At 42.8% G+C, this 21853-nt stretch overlaps 1 protein-coding gene across 3 annotated transcripts in view; it reads right to left on the minus strand.

The window, feature by feature from the left end:
* Positions 1-21853, minus strand: part of Stac (SH3 and cysteine rich domain) — a 127232-nt gene that overhangs the window by 18188 nt on the left and 87191 nt on the right. For all 3 annotated transcript variants that reach the window (XM_076577219.1, XM_076577220.1, XM_076577218.1), the window contains 2 exons: positions 14389-14453; positions 9556-9644 (listed from right to left, as the gene is read on the minus strand). In XM_076577219.1, coding sequence (XP_076433334.1) covers positions 9556-9644; positions 14389-14453 — 154 coding nt within the window. The remainder of the gene's footprint in view (positions 1-9555; positions 9645-14388; positions 14454-21853) is intronic.

Below are 21853 nucleotides of genomic sequence, written 5' to 3' on the forward strand. Positions count from 1 at the left end.
TCATGGCTTATCAAAATGCATGAGAGTTCTCCATATCACTCTCCAGGCATTTTGGACAGTTTTAATATTCTACATCCTAGCCTATTCATTAGACAAAGAGAAGTCCACACTGAGCTCCCATCAACACCACCACTCAACCAAAACAGATGTCCTTGAAAGACCCAGCCAATGGGCAAAGCAAAGGGAACCAGACAAATTAGGCTGTTCATCTGAGATTTACTGTTGAATTTTTTCACTAGACTCATTTCTCAATCTTCATTAATCTGGTCCAGAATTGTTTACAGTCTGGGCACATAAGCAGATCATCAGGAACCCCTGGACTCTGCGATTTGATTTCTATCTTGAACCTGAGAGCCTGTTTGCATTTTCTTCCAGGTTCTAGCAAGAGCATTCAGCTAAAGGACCATTCAGAAGATTTTGGGGAGCTGTTCCTGAACTGTTACGGATCACGCTCTCTAGAACCTAATTGGGAGAGGCATTTGAGCGAGAGGGAGGCTGCTAAACACATTAGTGACATTCAGGAAGGTCTGGGTTTCTTGACATAGTGCAGCCTCACAACATAATATGCATCGGAGACTTTCCTCAAATAGCCTTAATTGGATTTTGATGTCCTGGCGACTGTGAAGATTATTTTTAAATCAAATTGGTGCATTAGAATTACATTTAGTTTTAATTAAGTTGATGCATTTGCCAAGCAGTAATGTACTCAGAGAATGGAAATGAGACACCAGGGGAGTCTTCTTCTGTCTCCTCTGTCCCCAGTGCTCCTCTTTTCTTATTTTACATAGGTTCACACAACTGGCAAGGTGAAGGACATTAGAGTGGGCCCAAACATGAATGCAGGTCTCTCGTACAGAACCAGGAAACTGGGGTTCTGTGTGTTTGTGTGTGTGTGTGTATATGTCAGAGGACAACCTTGGGTGGTGTTCCTCGGGAACTGTCTACCTTTGTTTTGTCAAACAGGGTCTTTCACTGGCATGGAGGTTACTTGGTTAGCTGTCTGTACCTCCTCAGGGCTGGGATTGCAGCATGCTCTGTTTTTGTTTTTATGTGAGTATTGGGCCTTGAAATAATAACCTCATGCTCATGAGGCAAATGCTTTATGGCCTGAACTGTCTCACCAGTTCTGCATTCTGGTCACCTCTGCCATTGGCCAATGGCAATCCTGATGGCTTTCAACTCTAGAATAAATCAGAATCCAGGTGAACATTTAACCATATGGATTTCTAGGCAGGATTTGACTTAGGGTGGAGGTCCATGTGTTCCCAGGAATCTCTACTTCAATAACATTCTCCGTGGGATTCTGATGGTTTACAACCAATGACTTGTAGTTTCAAACAGCTTTCTCTTCTAAAATACTGTTGGCTTGGACAACCTCACTTGTAAAGAACTGGAGTTCCTTACTAAAAGAACTCCAAGGAATGCTGGGAAAAATCACGGAGGACTTAGAAATGGACAAAATAATCAGGTCATTGTTATTGTTTGTTTCATAAAAGTTGTCAAAAACTTATAAGGATGCAATTATCACTGTCCATAGAAATGCACAAAGAGGGTTGTGCCTGCCACAATCTAGTTGGGAAACCCCATGAATTCTGGCTGTTCTTGCATTGAATTGTATTCCCACCAGCAGTCCCCATCACCTGATGCACTGGGCTCCCTTTGAACCAGGTGCAGCATCTTACCAGTCCTCTCATGTATTAGTGAGTCAAAGAATAATTAGGATGTATGCTCACTGCATAATTGTATGAGAATCACAGTTTGATCTTCACTGTAAAATTTCCATATCTAGAGCAATGCATCATGAGCACAGCTTGCAGATCACAGGCTCCCGGGCTCACAGGTTAAACCTTGTCCTGACAGACCGATTGGAGAGTAATGTGTATGATGAACTCGGGATACGTTACTACATTGTCTGAGCTCACTGTCCACCAACAAATCGAGGAGTGTAGATGATGGGCACAGGTGTGCAGGGATCAGAAGGAGCTTCTGAGTTTCTGCAGCACAGAGGGGTAACTGTGGTCGGCAACAGTTAACTCTGTGACACTTTTTATATTTACAAAGAGTCACTAGAGATGATTCCCAACATTCCCAGCACCGAAATAATAAATCTTTAGGGTGATAAGTATGACAATTAGCCTGATTCAATCAATATATACTATATGCATCTACTAAACTATCATATAGTATCTTATAAATACATGAAATTATGTGTCAATGAAAAATAAAATTAGGGCTGGGGAGAGAGCTTGGTTGGTCAGGAACTGAGCTTGGTTCCCAGAGATCACGTTAATAAAACAAAGCAGAGCATGGTGGTGCACACTTGTAATCCTGATGCTGGTGGAGCAGAAACAAGCGGATTCTTAGGGCTTGTTGGCTAGCCAGCCCAGCCTACTTGGTGAGTTCAGGCCAGAGTGAGACCTTGTCGCAAGAAACAGAACTGAACATAAGGCAGGCAATTCCTAAGAAACAATACTCAAAGCTCTTCCCTGCCCTCCACATGTATATATGCATATACCCATGTGTATCCACACATACTCTCACTCCTGCACACACATGATGTTCACACACACATTAAAAGAATAAAAGTTACTTAGGTCCTCAGCTTTTTCAGAGAGGATCCTGATCAGTATCCACATAGGGTGTTAAGAACAGGTGGGGGCAGAGCCAGTGTGGTCAGCCTCCCCAGGCTCCGGCCCCAGCCTCTACTTTCTACCCATATTCTTACTGCTGCTCCTCCTACCCAGTCTCCCAGGGGATAGGGAACCACAGGCTGTGCCACTGGCAAAGAACCAACAGTTGGCATCATGTGCCGGACCTTCTCTGGGTTGGCATTTGGCTCCTACTTGGTGCTTCATACCTGATATATCTAGTTCTGGAGCTTACGTTTTCCCTCTTTTCATCCTTTACCCCAAAATCTCGCAAGCAGACTTCAGCAAGCTGAGTGCTGATGCTGCCTCCTTGTAGAGCCTTCCTTGAAATCCCAAGACCATGTGAGTGGCCCTCTGGGGTGTGTGGTAGCACCAACAGTGTGCCCTGTCTAGCACCTCACACTGGATTGTAACTTCTGTGCTTTTCCCATGCCTCCCTGCACTATGACCCCCTGAGCTCGAACAAGGGACAGCTCCTTGAGAATATATCCTGGAAAAAGCCATATATAGGTTAAAGTCACTTTCAACTCAATGTCAAATTCAGAAGAGAAAATTCAGAAGAGATGAATTCAGGCCATCTATCTCCAGGGGTCCTTGCGAATATTAGCTAACCAGACTCATGCTTGCTTGCTTTCATTCAGATACTAGCTAACGAGACGACACATGCTTGCTTGCTCCCATTCAGACTCACCCACAGAATGTCAGAGACTTGATGTTTCCAGGAGCCTGGTGATTCACAATTCTAAATCCTTATTTGGTGTTAAAGAGATGTGTTTTTCTCTGAAACTCCCTCTCTGTTTAGGCATTCTGTCATGCACAGTCATTAATTTATATCTTCCTTAGAATTTAATAATATTGAAAAAGCAATTCCTTCTTTGCCTGTCTTGGCTCCTAAGCCTGTCTCCATCACAAATGTGCCATTTCTTTTCTCCACCTGAAGAAAAATGGCCATTATCATATAAATCTGTTTGAAGAGAACTAATAAAAATGAAAATGACTTAGATGTGGAACGTCCAAGTGGATTCTTTAAAATAGACACTACATGGTCACTGGAATACGTATTTGAACCTTTCACTCTTCATTTAGTCTCCATCCTTTACTTCTGACTTTCTAAATACTTTGTGTCAGTCATCTCCATCTCCTGATGATTCATGAAAGAACAACCTGGCAAAGTCATCTAGGTTATTTCTACTGATTAAGAACAAAGGGCGCCCTGTGTGAATGAGAAGAAATTAAGCCTTTTTTGGCAAACTTCTCATCCTCACAGCTGTAGAGACACTGGGGCTGGTTATACTGTGAGTGTTGAAGGTCGAGTTTCCCCAGGGAGTTTACAGGGGAAGCAGATAGAAGAACTGAACAAGCCCAGAATTGTAAGAATACAAGTTGAGGAAAATTCTCTGAAAGAAATAATCCAGAGTCACCAGGAGAGGATGCCCCACTACCTAGGGATGCTGAGGTGGGTCTAAGAAAATGAAGAAAGTCAAGAGGTGGACAGGTGTGTGTGTGTGTGTGTGTGTGTGTGTGTGTGTGTGTGTGTGTGTGTGATGTGTGTGATGTGTGTGTGTGTCTATGTGTGTGTGTCTATGCATGTGGTGTGTGTGTTTATGTATGTGGGCAGTGTAGGTGTGTGTGTATGTGTGTGTGTATGCAGTGTGTGTGTGTGTGTGTACGTGTGTGTATGTGTATGTGTGTGTGTATGTGTGTGTATGTGTGTGTGTATGTGTGTGTGTGTGTATGTGTGTGTATGTATGTGTGTGTGTGTATATGTATGTGTGTGTGTGCATGTGTGTGTGATGCAGTGTCAATAGGATGACACAGATTACAGAAAGGAAAGATCCCCTCTCAAGTGGGGTTATGGTTCTTTTGTGAAGGGAAAATAGAACTGGAAATGAAACAGAATCCACTAGGGATTCGGCTGCACAAGTTTTGAGTCTCCACAAGTAATGTTTTAAATCCAGAGACAATGGAAGTCACCAGGGCTTTGAAGCTAACCTGGGTACTACGAGGCACCTTCTACACGTTCAGGGGTAAAGACTCAGACAGCTTGATGTTGCTTCTCCAGACATGTGGCGTCATTTAACTGTATGAGAAGAGAAAGTAGGAAATAGTCTTGAACGCATTGGCATAGGAGATCACTTCCTAAATATAACACCAGTAGCACAGACACTGAGACAAACAATCAATCAATGGGACCTCTTGAAACTGAGAAGTTTTTGTAGAGCAAAAGATACGGTCAACAAGGCAAAGTGACAGCCTACAGAATGGGAAAAGATCTTCACCAACCCCACATGTGATAGAGGACTGATATCCAGAATATATAAGGAACTCAAGAAATTAGACATCAAAACGACCAACAGTCCAATTGAGAAATGGGCTTTAGAATTAAACAGAGAATTCTCAGCAGAGGAAACCCAAATGGCTGAAAGACATTTAAGGAATTGCTCAACATCCCTAATCATCAGGGAAATGCAAATCAAAACAACTCTGAGATACCACCTTACACCTGTCAGAGTGGCTAAGATCAAAAACACTGAAGACACTTTATGCTGGAGAGGATGTGGAACTAGGGGAACTCTCCTCCACTGCTGGTGGGAATGCAAGCTTGTACAACCACTTTGGAAATCAATATGGCGCTTTCTTAGAAAATTGGGAATCAATCTCCCCCAAGATCCAGCTATACCACTCCTGGGCATATACCCAAGAAACGCTCAATCATACCACAAGAGCACTTGCTCAGCTATGTTCATATCAGCATTGTTTGTAATAGTCAAAACCTGGAAACAACCTAGATGCCCTTCAACTGAAGAATGGATAAATAAATTGTGACACATATACACAATGGAATACTACTCAGCAGAGAAAAACAATGACATCATACGGTTTGCAGGCAAATGGATGGATCTAGAAAAAATCATCCTGAGTGAGGTAACCCAGACTCAGAAAGACAAATATGGTATGTACTCACTCATAGGAAGATGCTAGATATGGAACAAGGATGACTGGACTGCTATTCACATCACCAGTGAGGCTACCTGGAAAACGGGACCCCAAAAAAAGACACGGAGAAATGGACGAGATCTACATGAACAGCCTGGTCATGAGTGGGAACAATGAAGGGCGACGGTCGAGGGAAAGAGAGTGGGAGATCCTAGCTGGATCAAGAAAAGAGAGGGAGAACAAGGAATAGGAGACCATGGTAAATGAAGACCACATGAGAAGGGGAGGAAGCAGAGAGCTAGGGAGGCCCACGGAGATCCACAAAGATACCCCCGCAAAAGACTGCTGGCAATGGTCGAGAGACGGCAGGCCTAGGGCTTAAACCCAAGTGGTGCTACACTTGACATTCTTAATCATTCAGTGAATTCATGCTGTCTGTCCCTGACTGCCTTCCCCCTCTCTCCTTCCTCCCTTTCCCTCCTTCCCCCTCCCTTTCCCTCTCCCTCCTTCTTCCTTCCTTCCCCTCTCCCTCCCTCCTTCCTCTCTCCCTCCTTCCTCTTTCCTTCTTCCTCCTCCCTCCCTCCTTCCTCCTTCCCCCTCTCCCTCTTTCCTCCTTCCTTCCCCTCCTTCCCCCCTCTCCCTCCTTCCTGCTCCTCTGCCTCCTTCCTTCCCTTCTCCTTCTTCTTTCCTCCTTCCTTCCCCCCTCTTTCCTTCTCTCTATTCTGAAGATAAAGAATCTACCTTTGAAGCTCGTTGGAGTTAGCTACAGTGGCACATGCCTGTAATCCCAGCACCCATGGGCCAAGGCAGGAAGACTGATTTTGAGGCCAGCCTGGGCCACAGAGTAAGGCATGGTCTTAAAACAGCATTTCTTAAAAACAAAAATAGAACAATACAAACAAAATACAACAATACATAACTGCAATACACTGGAATTAAAATGGTAAGGCTTCTACAGTTGTATTGGATACTGCCACCTTTTGCAACCACCTCATCCTAGAAGCCCAGACTTGATTGTCCTTATTTCCCATATAAGGGAGCTGAAGTTTATAGTTGGACTTTCTGCTCTGTTGTTGGATGAGAGCAGGGTGGGTGTGGGGCCCCGCGACCCTTCCACATGACTCATCGGTTTAGATTCACCTATGAAAATGGCACTGTGACCTTGACCATCATCCATGCTCCAGCCATGGTGCACAGTAGGAGTCACAGAGTGGGAACACAGAGACCAGGCAGCACCCTGACAACAATCTGGCACACACTCGAGGGGATGGCTATACTAGGTTTTAGACCAGTAAGTAGAGAACGAATATTGAATACATTCTGGACATGAGGGTCAGGGAAGCCTCCCAGGCTGGCTAGAGGCCAGGGAACACAGACTTCATTCTCCATGGGGACAGAGCTTTGGGGAGGCAGTGACAGGGAGATGCCCTGATCCAGGGATTGCAGGAAGAAGGCAAGTTAACATGGAGGACCACAGAGAGGCCTGCACCACTGGTCTCTGGGAGATAAAGCTTTCCTGTTACCAGGTTGATCTCTAAGGCATCTGCTGAAGCTATGACTCATCTGCTCTGACTTTTGATGGCTGACTTGGACATCTGGGCCAATTCACATTCCCAACATTCCTTATATGTTACTCCTTTGCTTTCTTTCCCAAGGAAGGTACCCAGAATGCTGCCCGGGGTAGGTATGCAGACAGAAAAGAATACTATCTTATCAAATTGATTTTCCCCTTATGGTTTGAGGAGGAAAAGACAATTTACAAAATCCCAACTCATTCAACCCAGTCCTCTCAGTATTACCTTGAATATGCTAAGCAAGCTCCTGGCTTTTAAAAATGGGAACCTACAATGCCTTGGTTTAAAAAAAAGTTAAGTAAATAAATAAATAAAAGTAAGTATGATTTATTGTTTCGATCTTGCAGCCTATAAAATGCAGTCATTTCATTCCTGGGAATGAATATCTCTGCTTGCCTGCAAGCAGATTGTAAATGTTGGAGTCGTGACCAGACATCTTGGCTTTTAATGGCCTGCAACCAACAAAAAATAAACACACAGAATTATGACAGCCAGCACAAAGGCAGACACTCTTCAATGTCCCTGGTAACATTCAGTATTGCTCTGCAATTGCTGTTAAAAATCAGGAAAATTCAGAATACTAGCCTAACAAAGCTGTGGGGTCAGCACAATAAGGAGTTCTTTCATCTTAAATTTATTTGTGTGTGTTCATGTGTCTGTAGGTACCCATGTGTGTGCATGGGTATGTTGCAGAGGCCAGAGGACAATTTTGTGTATTGTTCCTGAGGAACTATCCACCTTGATTTTTGAGGTAGGGCCTCTCACTGCCCTGGAACTTTGTGAGGAGATGAAGCTGGGCCAGTCCCAGAGGTCCATCCATTTCTGGCTCCCAAGCTCTGGGGCTACAAGCCTGTGGCACCATGTCACCTCCTCCTCTTCTTCTTCCTCTAAGCTGGTTCTGGGGATTGAACTTAGGTCCTTGCACTTGCAATGTGAGCACTTTGCCGACTGAGTCATCACCAGTACCCCACTGTAAACTCTACACACCTGAATGGCAATCTCAAGGAACTCAGTGTATCACACTATCACCACTCTCATCTTCATCAGCAGATAGTCAACTGTGGGCCACCTCCTGAAGGTCCCACAGCAGTTACGAGGCCAGAGAGGCTGTGATCCAGGGGTTTGGACTGTCTCTGATGAAACAGAGACCACCTGAAAATGCCATATCTTCTCCCAGCATTCTAGGACAAATCAGGCAACGCTCATACCCTGGACAATGAGTTCATCCTGGCAAGTTTACCAAATGAAGGAGAAAACTCAGAACCATTGTGGCATCAGTGTAGGGTGGAGAATAAAGTCAAAATCTGCACAAAGAAACCAGACTGGAAGACCTTTGTACCAAGACTGACATGAGCATACACACAGAAATTGAAAAAGTGAAAGCATGCCCCGTAAAAGGTGACCATCTGCCAGGCACAGGTTCTGTGGATCCTCCTCCCTCAGCTCTGGTTCATTACTTCCTTGGAAGTAGTGATTTTTTTTGTTGTTTGTTTGTTTTTTTTCTTCTGCAACATATTCTCTCTGCCACTACATGTCCCTGCCAGTCTATTGTTTGGTGGCACAATCTCCTGGGAATTCCAGAGAATGGCCTTCAGACTCCAGTTGTCACCCATAGCAGTACCCAAGTGTCATCATCTGAACAGAAAGGATGCAGACCCTGACACTGCTCTAAGAAGGCCCAAGCATCCCATGGAGGCAGACTCAAGCAAAGCTGACCTTTGATGCAGGAGATTGATTACCTATTAGACTCCACTGAATGTCAAGTACATTCAATGCTTAACCTTCATGGAAACTCATATCCTCTGAGCCACGAACCAAAGAAATGCTTTGCAAAGTGTGGTCCCCAGACCAGCATCAGCACCACCTTCAGACTAGTTATAGATACACATTCTCTGGCTTCCCCATAGACCAAATGAATAAGATGGTTGGAACAGAACCCACCAAGGAGCTCACATGCTAGTCCCACAGATGAGTGGATGCATAAAGACATTTATGAGTCACTTTTCTAATGATTTCCATGGGATTATTAATGTTACTATTGTTGTTAGTAGTGGTAGTGTGTTTATGTGTGCATATGTGAGTATGTGTGCATATGTATGTGTGTGAGTATGTATATGTGCATGTATGTGTGCACATATGTGTGTGCAGTATATGTGTGCATGTGTGTGTGCCACAGTGTGCATGTGGAGGTCAGAGGACTACCCTTGGGAGTTAGTTCTCTCCTTTTATCACAGATTCTGGGGCTTGAACTCAGGTCAGAAGGCTTGTTCTTCTTTCTGGCTGGGCCACCTCACTGTCCCCCCCTTTTTTCCTTTTTACATAGAAAAGCACCACTTTAAAATTGTCTTTCATTCATTTAATTTTAACTTTATGACCTTTTTTTTGTTTTTTTTTACCTCATTTCCAAGTCTTCATTCTCTTGGGGTACAAATCTGTACAAGGCAACGTAGGTGTTCATCTGTAATGGGTCTTTGGAAAGAGGTCCCTGGCAGAGAAGATAAAAAAGATACAGCAACATTGAGAGAGGAAGGAAAGGAAATGGACAGGAGGCGTGACTGCCATCGAGTGTCCACGTGGAGCTCTCAGGAGTCAAAGCTGACGGCTGTCTCTACTGCTTCTCTCACAACCTTAGCTTACTACTGACTGACTGATTGAGACAGAGTCTCTCTTCATAGCCCTGGCTGTCCTGGAACTCATGTAGACCAGGCTGGCCCTGAACTCATAGAGACCCAGCTGCCCCTGCCTCTCTAGTGCTGGGATTAAAGGTGTGTACAACCACACCAAGCTCCTTAGCTGACTCTGAATTCTGGAGTTATACTCCACTACAAGCTATTTGAAATGCTTGGAATGTGTCAGAAATAGTCATTTTCTTCAGGTGATGTTTTTTTTCTCTTTGACATAGTTCTTCATGAAAAATGTCAGAAATGGGAATATTTTCTTCCTATTTTTTTTCCATTTCGTGTGTGTGTGTGTGTGTGTGTGTGTGTGAGATGTGGGACTCACATGTGTGGGTGCAGGCTTACATTAGAACTCATCCTAATCACTCTTCTCCCTATCCATTGAGGCAGGGTGTCCCAGTCAAACCCAGGGCTTGCAAATAGAGCAAGTTTCTCCCATCAGCTTGCTCTGCAGAGTCCCTGTTTCTATCTTCTGAGGCTGGAATTACAAGTGAGCCTCCATGCCTGCCTGGCTTTTATGTGGGTGATAGGAATCTGAGCCCTGGTCCCCAGGACTGTGAGGTAAAAACTTCAACTACCAGAGCCATCTCCTCTCCCAAGTGAGAACATTTTCTCTGAAAAAAGAGAGACATATGAAAAGAGAGGTATGTGGTGATGTTGTGTTTCCCAAAATATTGTGCACCTCAATAAACTTATCTGGGGTCAGAGAACAGAACAGCCACTAGATAGACATAGAGGCCAGAAAATGGTGGCAGACACACCTTTAATCCTATCACTTGGGAGGCAGAGATCCATTCAAATCTCTGTGAGTTTAAAGCCACACTGAAAACAGCCAGGCATGGTGACTCATGCCTTTAATCCCAGGAAGCGAGCCTTTAATCCTAGGGAGTGATGTCAGAAAGCAGGAAGGTATATAAGGCGTGAGGACCAGGAACTAGATATGGTTAAGCTTTTAGGCTTTTAGCAACAGTTCAGCTGAGATCCATTTGGATGAGGACTCAGAGGCTTCCAGTCTGAGGAAACAGGATTGTGGCTTGTTCTGCTTCTCTGATCTTCCAGCGTTCACCCTAATAACTGGCTCCGGGTTTGATTTTATTAATAAGACTTTTTAAGATTCATGCTACACAGGTACAAAATAAATTTTGCTTCCCCAAATAGACTTTTATGAAAAGATTTATTCATTTGTTTATTTAATTGTATGTGTGTGCCCCTAAGTGGATGTATGTGCACCACCATATATGCAGTGCCTGTGGAGGCCAGAAGGGGGCATCAGATCCTCTGGAGGTAGAGTTACAGATGGTTGTGAGACACCTCATATGGATGCTGGGAACTGAACTTGGATCTCCTGGAAGTGTGATATGAGGGTGATTTTTATGTTAACTTGACACAAGCTAGAGCCATTGGAGAAGGAGCCTCAACTGAGAAAATGCCTCTTTTAATCTGGCTGTAGAGCATTTTTTAAATTAGTGATTGATGTGGGAGGACCCAACCCACTATGGGTGGTGCTGTCCCTGGGCAAGTGGTCCTGGGTTCTACAAGAAAGTAGGCTAAGCAAGCCATGAGAAGCAAACCTGTAAGCAGCATCCCTCCACAGCCTCTGCATCAGCTCCTGCCTCCAGGTTCCGGCCCCTCTGAGTTCCTGTCCTGACTTCCTTCCATGATGAACAGTAATGTGGAAGCATAGTAAGCCAAGTCAACCCTCTCCTCTCCAAATTGCTTTGGTCATGGTGTTTTATCACAGCAACAGGAACCCTAATTGGGACAGAATTGGTACCAGGACACTGAGGTATTGTGATAGACCTGACCATGTGTTTTTGGGAGGATTGTGGGAGGAATTTCAAACTTTGGACTGGAAAAACCATTGAGTGTTCAAAGCTTGGTGATCTGTTCTGTGGGAGCTTGGAAGATAAGAATGTTGAGAGCACTGCAGACAATGGTGGCTTGGCTTGTGAAGTTTCAGAGGGAAGTGTGAAGGAGCCCTTTCATGACTATCAGGGGCATTTGCTATTTTGAGAATCTGTGGTTCTTGTTAGCTGGGGCTGAAGAATCAGCTGGTATTAACAAGATACCAAGACCACTGACATAAAACCTTTGTTTTACTGGGACAATTGATGCTGCTTAGCTGGAGCTGAGAAATTTGTGGTGTTTAAGAAGAGACCAGCATCACTGGGGCAAAATCTTCTGGGAAGATTCCGAGTCAGCACATACATGCTGTGTTCCAGAGGCTGCCAAGGTGCTGGCAGTTGAACTTGGTAGCGTAAGAATCACGCAGGTGGTGCTGGGTTTGAAGCTGTGAAGGGATCGTGGAGAGCAGCTGAGGCTTGGCATTATGGCAGGGTTAAAGTCCCTGAAGAGAGCCCAGGAGAGGCTATTGGTGAAAGTGCAGCCAAGTTGCACAAGAGACCCCAGCATTTTGGAGATGCCATTACCATGGGATGGTCAACAGGAGCAGGTGTGCAGTGCAGCCGGCCTGAGCCTAGGAGACAAGCTGTGTGGGCTGCAGAGGGAGGAGCCAAAGAAGTGACCCCAGCCCTTTGGAGGAGTCCAAAAGATCATTAGTGAATCTCAGATATTGGACACTGAGTTATTTACACTATTGGGGTTTGGTTTGGTTTTGTTCAGATTGTGACTCTGCCCTGGTTCTTCCCTCTTGAAATAAAAAAGTATTTAGCTTAATTTTGATTTTTATAGGAGCCCACAGAAGAGATTTTGAATGTTTAAAAGATATTTTTGATTTTTAAAGAGACTGAATTTTTAAAAACTTTTTATTGATTCCTTGTGAATTTCAGAGACTGAATATTTTAAAGGGAATGAACGTTTAATGTGTTTGAATTTGTAAAGCCTGTGAGATCTTGGGGGTGAATAAGAAATGAAAGGGTGTGGCTTGATGGTGATGTATTTGTGTTAAGTTGACAAGGAGTAAGTTGTGCTAGCTAGTTTTATGTCAACTTGATACAAGCTAGAGTCATTGGAGAAGAGGTAGCCTCAATTCAGAAACGCCTCCATAAGATCAGGCTGTAGGCAAGCCTGTAGGATATTTACTCACTAGTGATTGGCAGGTGTAGGTCTAGCCCATTGTGGATGGGCTACCCCTGGACAAATGGTTCTGGGTTCTATAAAAAAGCAGACTGAGCAAACCATGGAGTTTTATCACAGAAATAAAAGTCCTAACTAGGACAAGTAAGAGGTGCTTTCAACCACAGAGCCATCTCTCTGGACCCTTAGCACTGACTTTTTATCAGTTGGTTGAAAGTTGGTATATAGTACCTCAAAGAGCCCCTGCACATTCACATGGCAATCAGTCCACTTGTGGTGAGGAAAACGCATAGATGTGGGCATGGAACTGGCAGCCTATGTCACAGAACCACAATCTACTGACTTGGAAATCTTGCAAATATGATAATAAAAGCTACCAATTTTGATAGCTTACTGGCTGTCTGGTATTTTATTATTTGTATTAACATAACTTGACTTCACCACAAACCTGTTAGATAGATTTTTTACTATAGTCCTCAATTTATTAGACTATAAAGGAGTCATGTCATATAAATATTAGCCATTATCACTGACCAAAAATTGTAATACCATAGATGTATTTACATTTTATAATATACAAGCTAAAATGATATATTACATACATACAATTGCATAATACTCTTGAATATATTATATAATATAGTAAATATATTCTACTTATGAATATAAAACATAAGACTTGTACAAAAGTATATTGCAGCCTTTTGAACCCTGCTATTAATTTTTTACATTTATTTATTTATACTTTACTATTAATTTTTTACATTTATTTATTTGTGTGTGTAGCCTGTGTACTCCAGAGTATACATGTGGAGGTCAGAGGACAACTTAGAGAATTGGTCCTCTCCTCCCACCATGTGGGTTTCAGGGACTGAACGCAGATCAGCAGGCTTGGCAGCAAGCACCTTTACCAACCCAGCCATCTCACAGGCCTTCCATTCCACTATAATTTAAAACTTGTAGCCGGGCAGTGGTGGTACACGCCTTTAATCCCAGCACTTGGGAGGCAGAGGCAGGCGGATCTTTGTGAGTTCGAGGCCAGCCTGGTCTACAGAGTGAGATCCAGGAAAGGTGCAAAACTACACAGAGAAACCCTGTCTCAAAAAAGATACTTGAATATATTGTAATTATATGTGTATATACGAATGAATATGTCTAATATAACAATACATGCTTGCGAACAATAGCATACAATGTAGTCATAATATGATTTGGTGATTAACACATTGTCTTAACTTACAGTAACATGACAGACAATTATGCATGTCATAAATACAATGGTCATTTTTATCTTTTATATGCTGTGCTTCTGTTCTGTGTTATTTATTATATGACATCACATCATGCTTCACTGGCACTTATTGTTAGACATGTTACATTTTTCTCCAAATAATTAAAAAAAAAATGGACATGAAACTATGGCCCCCCTCATGGATTTTGTGATTCACTTGGGTGATGACTGGCAGTTTGATCCAGGAACTCTCACCTGATCTGTGTTCTGTGATTTCTACATACCTGGTGGTTTATGGTCTTTACTTGGTCTCTGAAGTCATCGGTGCCATTTTCTGGATATGTAAACACTGAAGGAGGAAAGAGAGCACAGGCGTTTTGTGTGGCTGGTAGCCATGTTTGGGGACATGCATGATGGGCGCAGTTTTGATTATTCCCTGAACTGGAGCTTATCATTGGCTGCTTCCTGCCCATCCCCTTCTTTACCTCCCTACATTCATTCTTTTTTCAAGATGTTTTCCCTGCCTCCTCATGCAGCATCCTTCTAACCCTAGTTGGCACACCACAGTCTGTGTGTACTCAGTGATACACCCCTGCCATCACTGGCCAACCGTGTGTTCTAAACTAGGTCTCCTTTGGCATGTTCTATAAGAAGCAGAGGCATGTTCACTGCATGGAATCACTTGAGAAGACAATTCTGTTTCTTTGAATAACCTTTCTTAAACACCAGAATCTTTAGACTCAATATTGTGATGCTCTTAGTGCTGTCTATATTCTGTTTTGAAGATTAAAGCATTAGCTTTAAACTTCAGAACATTCCCCTTATCGCTTACTTCTAATGTACTGAGGCCATGAACCGGATCTTCTATGAACTTATTTTTGGACTATATAATCCTCTTCCATGTGTGCTGGGGCATCAGTTCGAAGGCATTACCTTTGATAATGAAACTTCTCAAGATGGGCAGTTCTCATTGTCCAGATACACACTTGCCCAGAGTTCTCACTATTCAGATGCACACTTGCCTAGATGCACACTTGCCCAGAGTTCTTACTGTCCAGATGCACACTTGCCCAGATGTGCACTTGCCCAGAGTTCTCACGGTCCAGATGCACACTTGCCCAGATGTGCACTTTCCCAGAGTTCTTCACAGAAACCTAGTGAGCTTTGCTCGCCAGATCTGGCCCAGTGACCATGGCCATCTCGTCATTCTCACTGGACAGATCTTCCTTAGATAAACTTAGGCAGAAGGTTCCAATTTACGCAGTTGGTTTGGTCCTTAAATTATTCTACCATTGGGATGGCTTGGCATTTTAGAATAACATATTTATTCTTCATTCTTTTCCTTTACAATAGCAAGAAGATATCATCACATGATGGTACATACCACAGGGATCCATATTAGTTGGTTCACTGGTGTCCTGATTCTCTCTGCTATTTATTCATTTAGTTTTATAAAAATTACACTCTGTGTGTGTGTGTGTGTGTGTGTGTGTGTGTGTGTGTGTGTGTTGCACACCACAGTGTATCTTTGGAGATCAGAGGACCACTAGTCAGAATGAGTTCTCTCCTTCTACTATATAGGGCCTGGGGATTGACCACAGGTCATCAGACTTGGAGGCAAGCTCCTTTACCCATTGAGCATCTCACCAGCATCTCTACTGTTAACATAGACTCAGGAATTCTGTGTTTAAAAACACATTCAAAACAAGTTCCTGCAGAAAAACTAAGGAGTCTTAACTCTCCAGGGCATTCAGTTTATAATTCTAGAGTTTACAGTTTTATCAGCACAAGGATGCCCAAGATGCCCATGTGCTACCAATGGTGCAGCCCCGAGTCCTGGAAAGTGGTCCCTTTCCAGTTTGCCTCAAACATTTGGTCACTTAACTTGGTTTTTGCCCATTGAAACAGGGCAGAGACTAGCAACACCTTTTTCTGGTGTTACATCATTTCCTCAAATCCTGGTGTAAGCATTTGGTTCTGTAAGTATAAAACTACATTCTTCCCTGAAGAGTAGTAAATAAGTGAATGGAAACATGCAAAGGGGGCTCAAAGAAGGGAATCCTATCAGGGGAGTCTACAATGTCCAGTTAGGAATGATTGTGCAGTTTTTAAATTCCATATTATTTTAGCTTTTTATTGAGTATCCATTGGGTCTTCTAGTTCAAAATGTGTATTATTCCTGTAAACTGTTGAGAAAATTATTTGAAGCAACCTTAAGTCTTTCAGATATGCAATCAAAAGCAGAATATAACCAGGAGCAGAGGAAGTTTGAAAATCTATTTCCTTAAGCCATTTCTTCTTCTTCCAAGATTTTATTTTCAGTTAATTGTGTGTGTGTGTGTGTGTGTGTGTGCGCGCGCGCGCGCGCGCGCGTGCGCGCGCACATGTACACATGAGTGCAACCACCTGTGGAGGCCAGAAGAAAGTGTCAGATCCCCTGGATCTGGAGTATTAGGTGGTTGTGAGCCACCACACATGGCTGCTAGTGATCAAATTTGGGTGGGTGCTGGAAACTGAACTCAGGTCCTTGGCAAGAGTAGTATGCCTCCCTCCCCAAACTGTTTCTGAAACAGATTTGCAGCAAAAAGGATAAAAGTAAGGCAGCCGTCTGTATACTGAACAACTATGTATGCTGCACCACCAGGAACACTGCACAATGTGTATACTGTGAAGGTATGTATACTGTGCAACATTTATACTGCACAATGTATATACTGCGAAGGTGTGTATACTGTGCAACATTTATACTGCACAATGTATATACTGCGAAGGTGTGTATACTGTGCAACATTTATACTGCACAATGTATATACTGCGAAGGTGTGTATACTGTGCAACATTTATACTGCACAATGTGTATACTGTGAAGGTGTGTATACTGTGCAACATTTACACTGCACAATGTGTATACTGTGCAACATTTACACTGCACAATGTGTATACTGCAAAGGTGTGTATACTGTGCAACATTTACACTGCACAATGTGTATACTGCACAAGTGTGTATACTGTGCAACCATGTATACTGCATAACCGTGTATATTGCACAACCGTGTATACTGCATGACTGTGTATACTATACAAGCAGGTATACAGTACAACTGTTATTTTTGCTGCTTTAAAGTGTTTTTTTTTTTTTGTGGAAAAAAGGACTTCCTTTTTCATTTTCTGCTTTGCAGACGTGTAACGCCCATGTTGTTTTTCTTTCGAGTGATACTATGCCAGGTTACACTACTAAATTATGGACCCAAATTTGACTTCTTGGTCTAATTCCAATGCAGCTATCATGCAGTACCCTTTAAAAGTACTTCACTGGCTTCAGCTCACGAGACTTTTACTTCAGACTTTTGCATCCATATTCAAGAGAGAGCGGCCAGCAATTTTCCCTTCTCCAGCCTTGTTTGGTTTTGAAGTCAGTACAGTAATAACCTCGTAAACCAAGTTAGAGAACGCGCCTGCTCTCCCTGCATGCTGGGCTGTCGTTTCTAGGAAAGAGTTTATGTAATGTGAAAATTCTCTATTCCTTAATTGTTTGGTTGAATTTACCTATGAAGCTGTCCAGGCTTGGTAGCTTTGCCATGCAAAAATTTAAATATTGATTTGGTTTCTATAAGGATTAGAAACAACTCACAATTTCTACTTCCATCCCTCTGCAGTTGGGGCGCAGTCACTGGTGATTTTGGTATCAGCTCATTTAGAAAAGTTTTCAAGCTTTTCGGAGAGAATTTGGTCATGAGAGTCTTTTCTCTCCAGTGTGCCATGTTCCTCTTTTAGTTATAGCATCTTGATCCCCTACTCTCTTCCATCTTAAGAATTGTTAGAGCTTATAAATTTTATTCTCTTTAATATCCACTCAGGATTTATTATCCTGTCTTAGCAAGTTAATGATATCTGCTCTTGTCTTTATTATTACCATCTTCATGTTGTTTTTGGATGAAAGTATCATATTTTGTTTTCTGACTTTTTATTGACATGTGTACATACATGCTCATATGTGTGTGTTTTGGGTGTGTATGGTGTATGTTCGTGTGTATGTGTTTTGGGTGTGTGTACGTGTGTATTTTGTGTGTGTGTTGTGTGTGTGTATGGTGTGTGTTTGTGTGTGGATGTGTACATGCATATTTATGTACGTCTTTTGTATGTGTGTGTGTGTGTGTGTGTGTGTGTGTGTGCTGATGTGTGTGTGGAGTCTGGAGGATAGCCTCAGGTAGAGTTCCTAGTGCTTTCTCTTTGATTGGTTGGCTCGTTTTGTGGTTTGGAAAGTTTGGTCTATGTTACTATCCCTTGTGTAGTTGTCTTGGATCTTCAATGAAGCACATTTTAATAAGATCTAAAGTGAAATATTTTTAAGCTTCCTGCAAACAATTTGAGGATCACTGAATGCCCATTGTCTATTTATAGATTGGCACTTTAGATATTTTATTAACAATGTTTCAAAGCACTTTTGCTTTTTTTTTTTTAGGTAGCCTAGATTAACTGTATATTTGTAACTTTCTTTTTTCTCTTTATTTATTTATTATTACATGTGTAGATGATGTATGAAGGTGGCAGGCATGTGCAGGTCAGAGGACAACTTTCCTTATCCACAGTGGGATGTGGGGATCGAGCTGAGGTTGCCAGGCTTCAATGGCAAGTGCTTCTGCTCACAGATCCCATCACTGGCCCCATCACTCTCTTTACTGTTCATTCCTTCGTGTCAGAGTGCTTGCTGTGTGTGGCAGTTTCAAAGAAAATGGCCTCTAAAGGGAAGGGCACTATTAGGAGGTGTGGCCTTGTTGGAGTGGGTGTGGTCTTGTTGGAGGAAGTGCATCACTGTGGGGGCGGGCTTTGAGGTCTTTTTTTCTCAAGCTTCATTCAGTGTGACAGTCAGTTGACTTCCTCTTGCCTCTGAGTCAAGATGTAGGACTCTCAGCTCCAACACCATGTCTGCCTGCATGCTGCCATGCTCTCTGCCATGATGATAATGGACTGAACCTCCGAAACTATAAGCAAGCCACCCCAATTAAATGTTTCACATTTCTGCTTTACAGTATTCTAGAAGCTCTGTTTGGAGAGAGTTTTCTTCAAATTTTCATATTTGATCATCTCTTTTTTTGTTAGATTTTCTAGACTATATTTAGCATCATAAACATAATGACTATATAATTGTTTGATAACTCTGATATATATGCCTCCAAGGCTCTAATATTAAATTAACTGATCCTGCTACCTCTCGCTGAAAGCAGCACATGTTCAGGTGGGCTCTGTGGCTCAATGGATATAGTGGACTTCCCGGGCAGTGGTGGCGCATGCCTTTAATCCCAGCACTGGGGAGGCAGAGCCAGGCAGATCTCTGTGGGTTCAAGGCCAGCCTGGTCTACAGAGCGAAATCCAGGACAGGCACCAAAACTACACAGAGAAGCCCTATCTCAAACAAACAAACAAACAAACAACAAAAAACAAACAAATAAAAAAAGAACAGTGGACTTCTAGAATGATAGTGGTACATTTTCCTGCTTGGTGAATTTTGATTGTTAGATTATGTTTGTTGAAAGCTTATTGTGGGGATTGTTTGAGTTCTTGATTTTAATTCCATAGACAGGAGTTACCTTTGCCTCTGTGCATGAATTATGAACTGATCTCATTTGACAGTTTAAAACAAAAATTCTTATTTGCTTTGCTCTTACAGGGAACATGGATTCAGACTGTAAATTCAAGAAGGAAAGCTCTCTCTCTCTCCCTTCCTCCCTCCTTCCTTCCCTCCCTGCATCCCTCCCTGTCTTTCCTATTCCCCTTCCTTCCTTCTGTTCTGTCTTCTCTCCCATTCCTCCTCCATCTCCTCTTCTTCCTTTCCCCATTGGTGACAATTTACCATTTGATATCTAGAAACAACATATGCTAAAGACAAAAGTCAATGTTCAAAACCAAAGTTTGCTTATTTTTCTTTCTGGGCAAAAGTTCTTTACTCAAATGCAAACTGAGGCAACCTCGGGTTTTGTGACATCCTCAAGTAGATGTGACTGGCTCAGTCTTTTTGGAAGAAAACTTCTAAGAATGTGTATTGCCTATACCCTGCTCCTATTCCAGGGAAACCATGATCAATAATGTCAGTGTGAAAAGCAGCTATGAAAGCCTGCTGGGAGGGCTGTTATCTGGCCTTTTGAGCAGAACCAGGCAGCTGCCTATTGTTTCTCAGTTTTCATATTGCTTTGTTATGAGTGAAGTATTCAACAATGAAGCCTAGGGTGAAAGCCAACACTTTCTCCATCTATATCTATGACAGACCCAGGAGAACTGAAACAGGACTCGGACCTGTCCAAGACAACTCAGGAGAGAGAATGCAGACTGCAGTCTCAGCAGTGAGGACATTAACATGAACTGAGCCCTCTTCTAAGGAGGCTGGAGAGGGACGTTCCTCAAGAAATCTGGCATGACATTTGACTGGAAGACATAACATGTATGTGAACTATGTGTGCTTTTTGGACACGATGGAACATGCCATTCAGAACTGGTTGTGACCAGTTCCACAGAACTTCCGAAAGGCCACACCTTCTTGTCATGATCAAGGGGACCCTTAGGAAGCTAGAACATATCAGCATGCTTTCTCTCCATTATCTCAGAGACTGCATGGATGAGGGATTGGGATCAATCAAAAGAGTGTGGAGCAAACTGTTGCAGAATTAATCCCCTCCAGCTGCTAAGGCATTGTGAAGAAAGCTATTGCTGATCAAAGGACTTGTACATAAATCTCTAAAGCTTGTTGGCAGTTAAAGCTTGCTATAAATAGATCTTTCTCTTCCTATTACTTGCTTTTATTTCTTTTCTTTTTCTTATTCCTTACTTAAGAAAAAATAGAGATGGGCTGCTCATGTAGTTTGGGCTGGCCTTGAACTTGTGGTTGTCCTGTCTCTGCCTCCTGAGCATTCAGATGTGAGGTGTGTGCTACCATGGCCAGTGCCACAGATCTCTTTCAATATGGCCGTGAATTGCCCATTAACATTGAATAGATGGAAAACAGTCTGTTTCGTGTCTTTGAGTGTGTTTATTCCTCATTTTCCATCTATTTGGAATGTGCTACGTGAATATGTGTGTCTATGTTAGGAGTGAGAGAAACCCAATGCTCTAATGCAACTTCTCAAACACCACAGATCATATATACATGCAGACTCAGCAGGTCTAGCTGGCCTTTAATTCTGAACTTCTAACAGGGTCCCAAATGATATGGGGCCTGCTAAGTCCATGGGCGGGTAGAGTGGGAGTCTCTAAGCTGTGTCTCTGCTTTGGGGAGCTTATGAAGAATTCATTACTAGTAATTACACTCCCTAATGGTAGTTTCCAAGTCCAGCTCTTTGCAATGTATAAGTCTTTTAAGAGCAGCTGGTGGATTACCTCTCTCATTAAGGGAAGTCTTTACTATCAAATGGGTGAGTATACCAGGCTAGCTTTGATGAGGTCAGACCTGGATGGCTGAGACAGAGTCCAATGGTAGGCACATGATGGCTGTTCTGATGAGCTATAGGTATGATTTGCTGATGGGTTAGATGGAGAGGTATGTGAAGAAAGGGGGAGATGAACCAAATATGAAAGGCTTTGGCCTAATCAACTAGATGAATGGTGTTCCTAGTTCCTGAGCAGAGACAGATGTGGGAGAGTCCGTGTGGGTGGGTGGGTGAGTGAGTGACTGAACAGACCAAGAAAAAGCATGTGTGTTTGTTAATTTTATGGAGCATGTTCTGAAGCTGAAAACTAGGCCAGAGCATGAAGTCCAGA

This window comes from Peromyscus maniculatus, chromosome 7 (genome assembly GCF_049852395.1).
Source record: "Peromyscus maniculatus bairdii isolate BWxNUB_F1_BW_parent chromosome 7, HU_Pman_BW_mat_3.1, whole genome shotgun sequence".
Taxonomy (NCBI): Eukaryota; Metazoa; Chordata; class Mammalia; order Rodentia; family Cricetidae; genus Peromyscus; species Peromyscus maniculatus.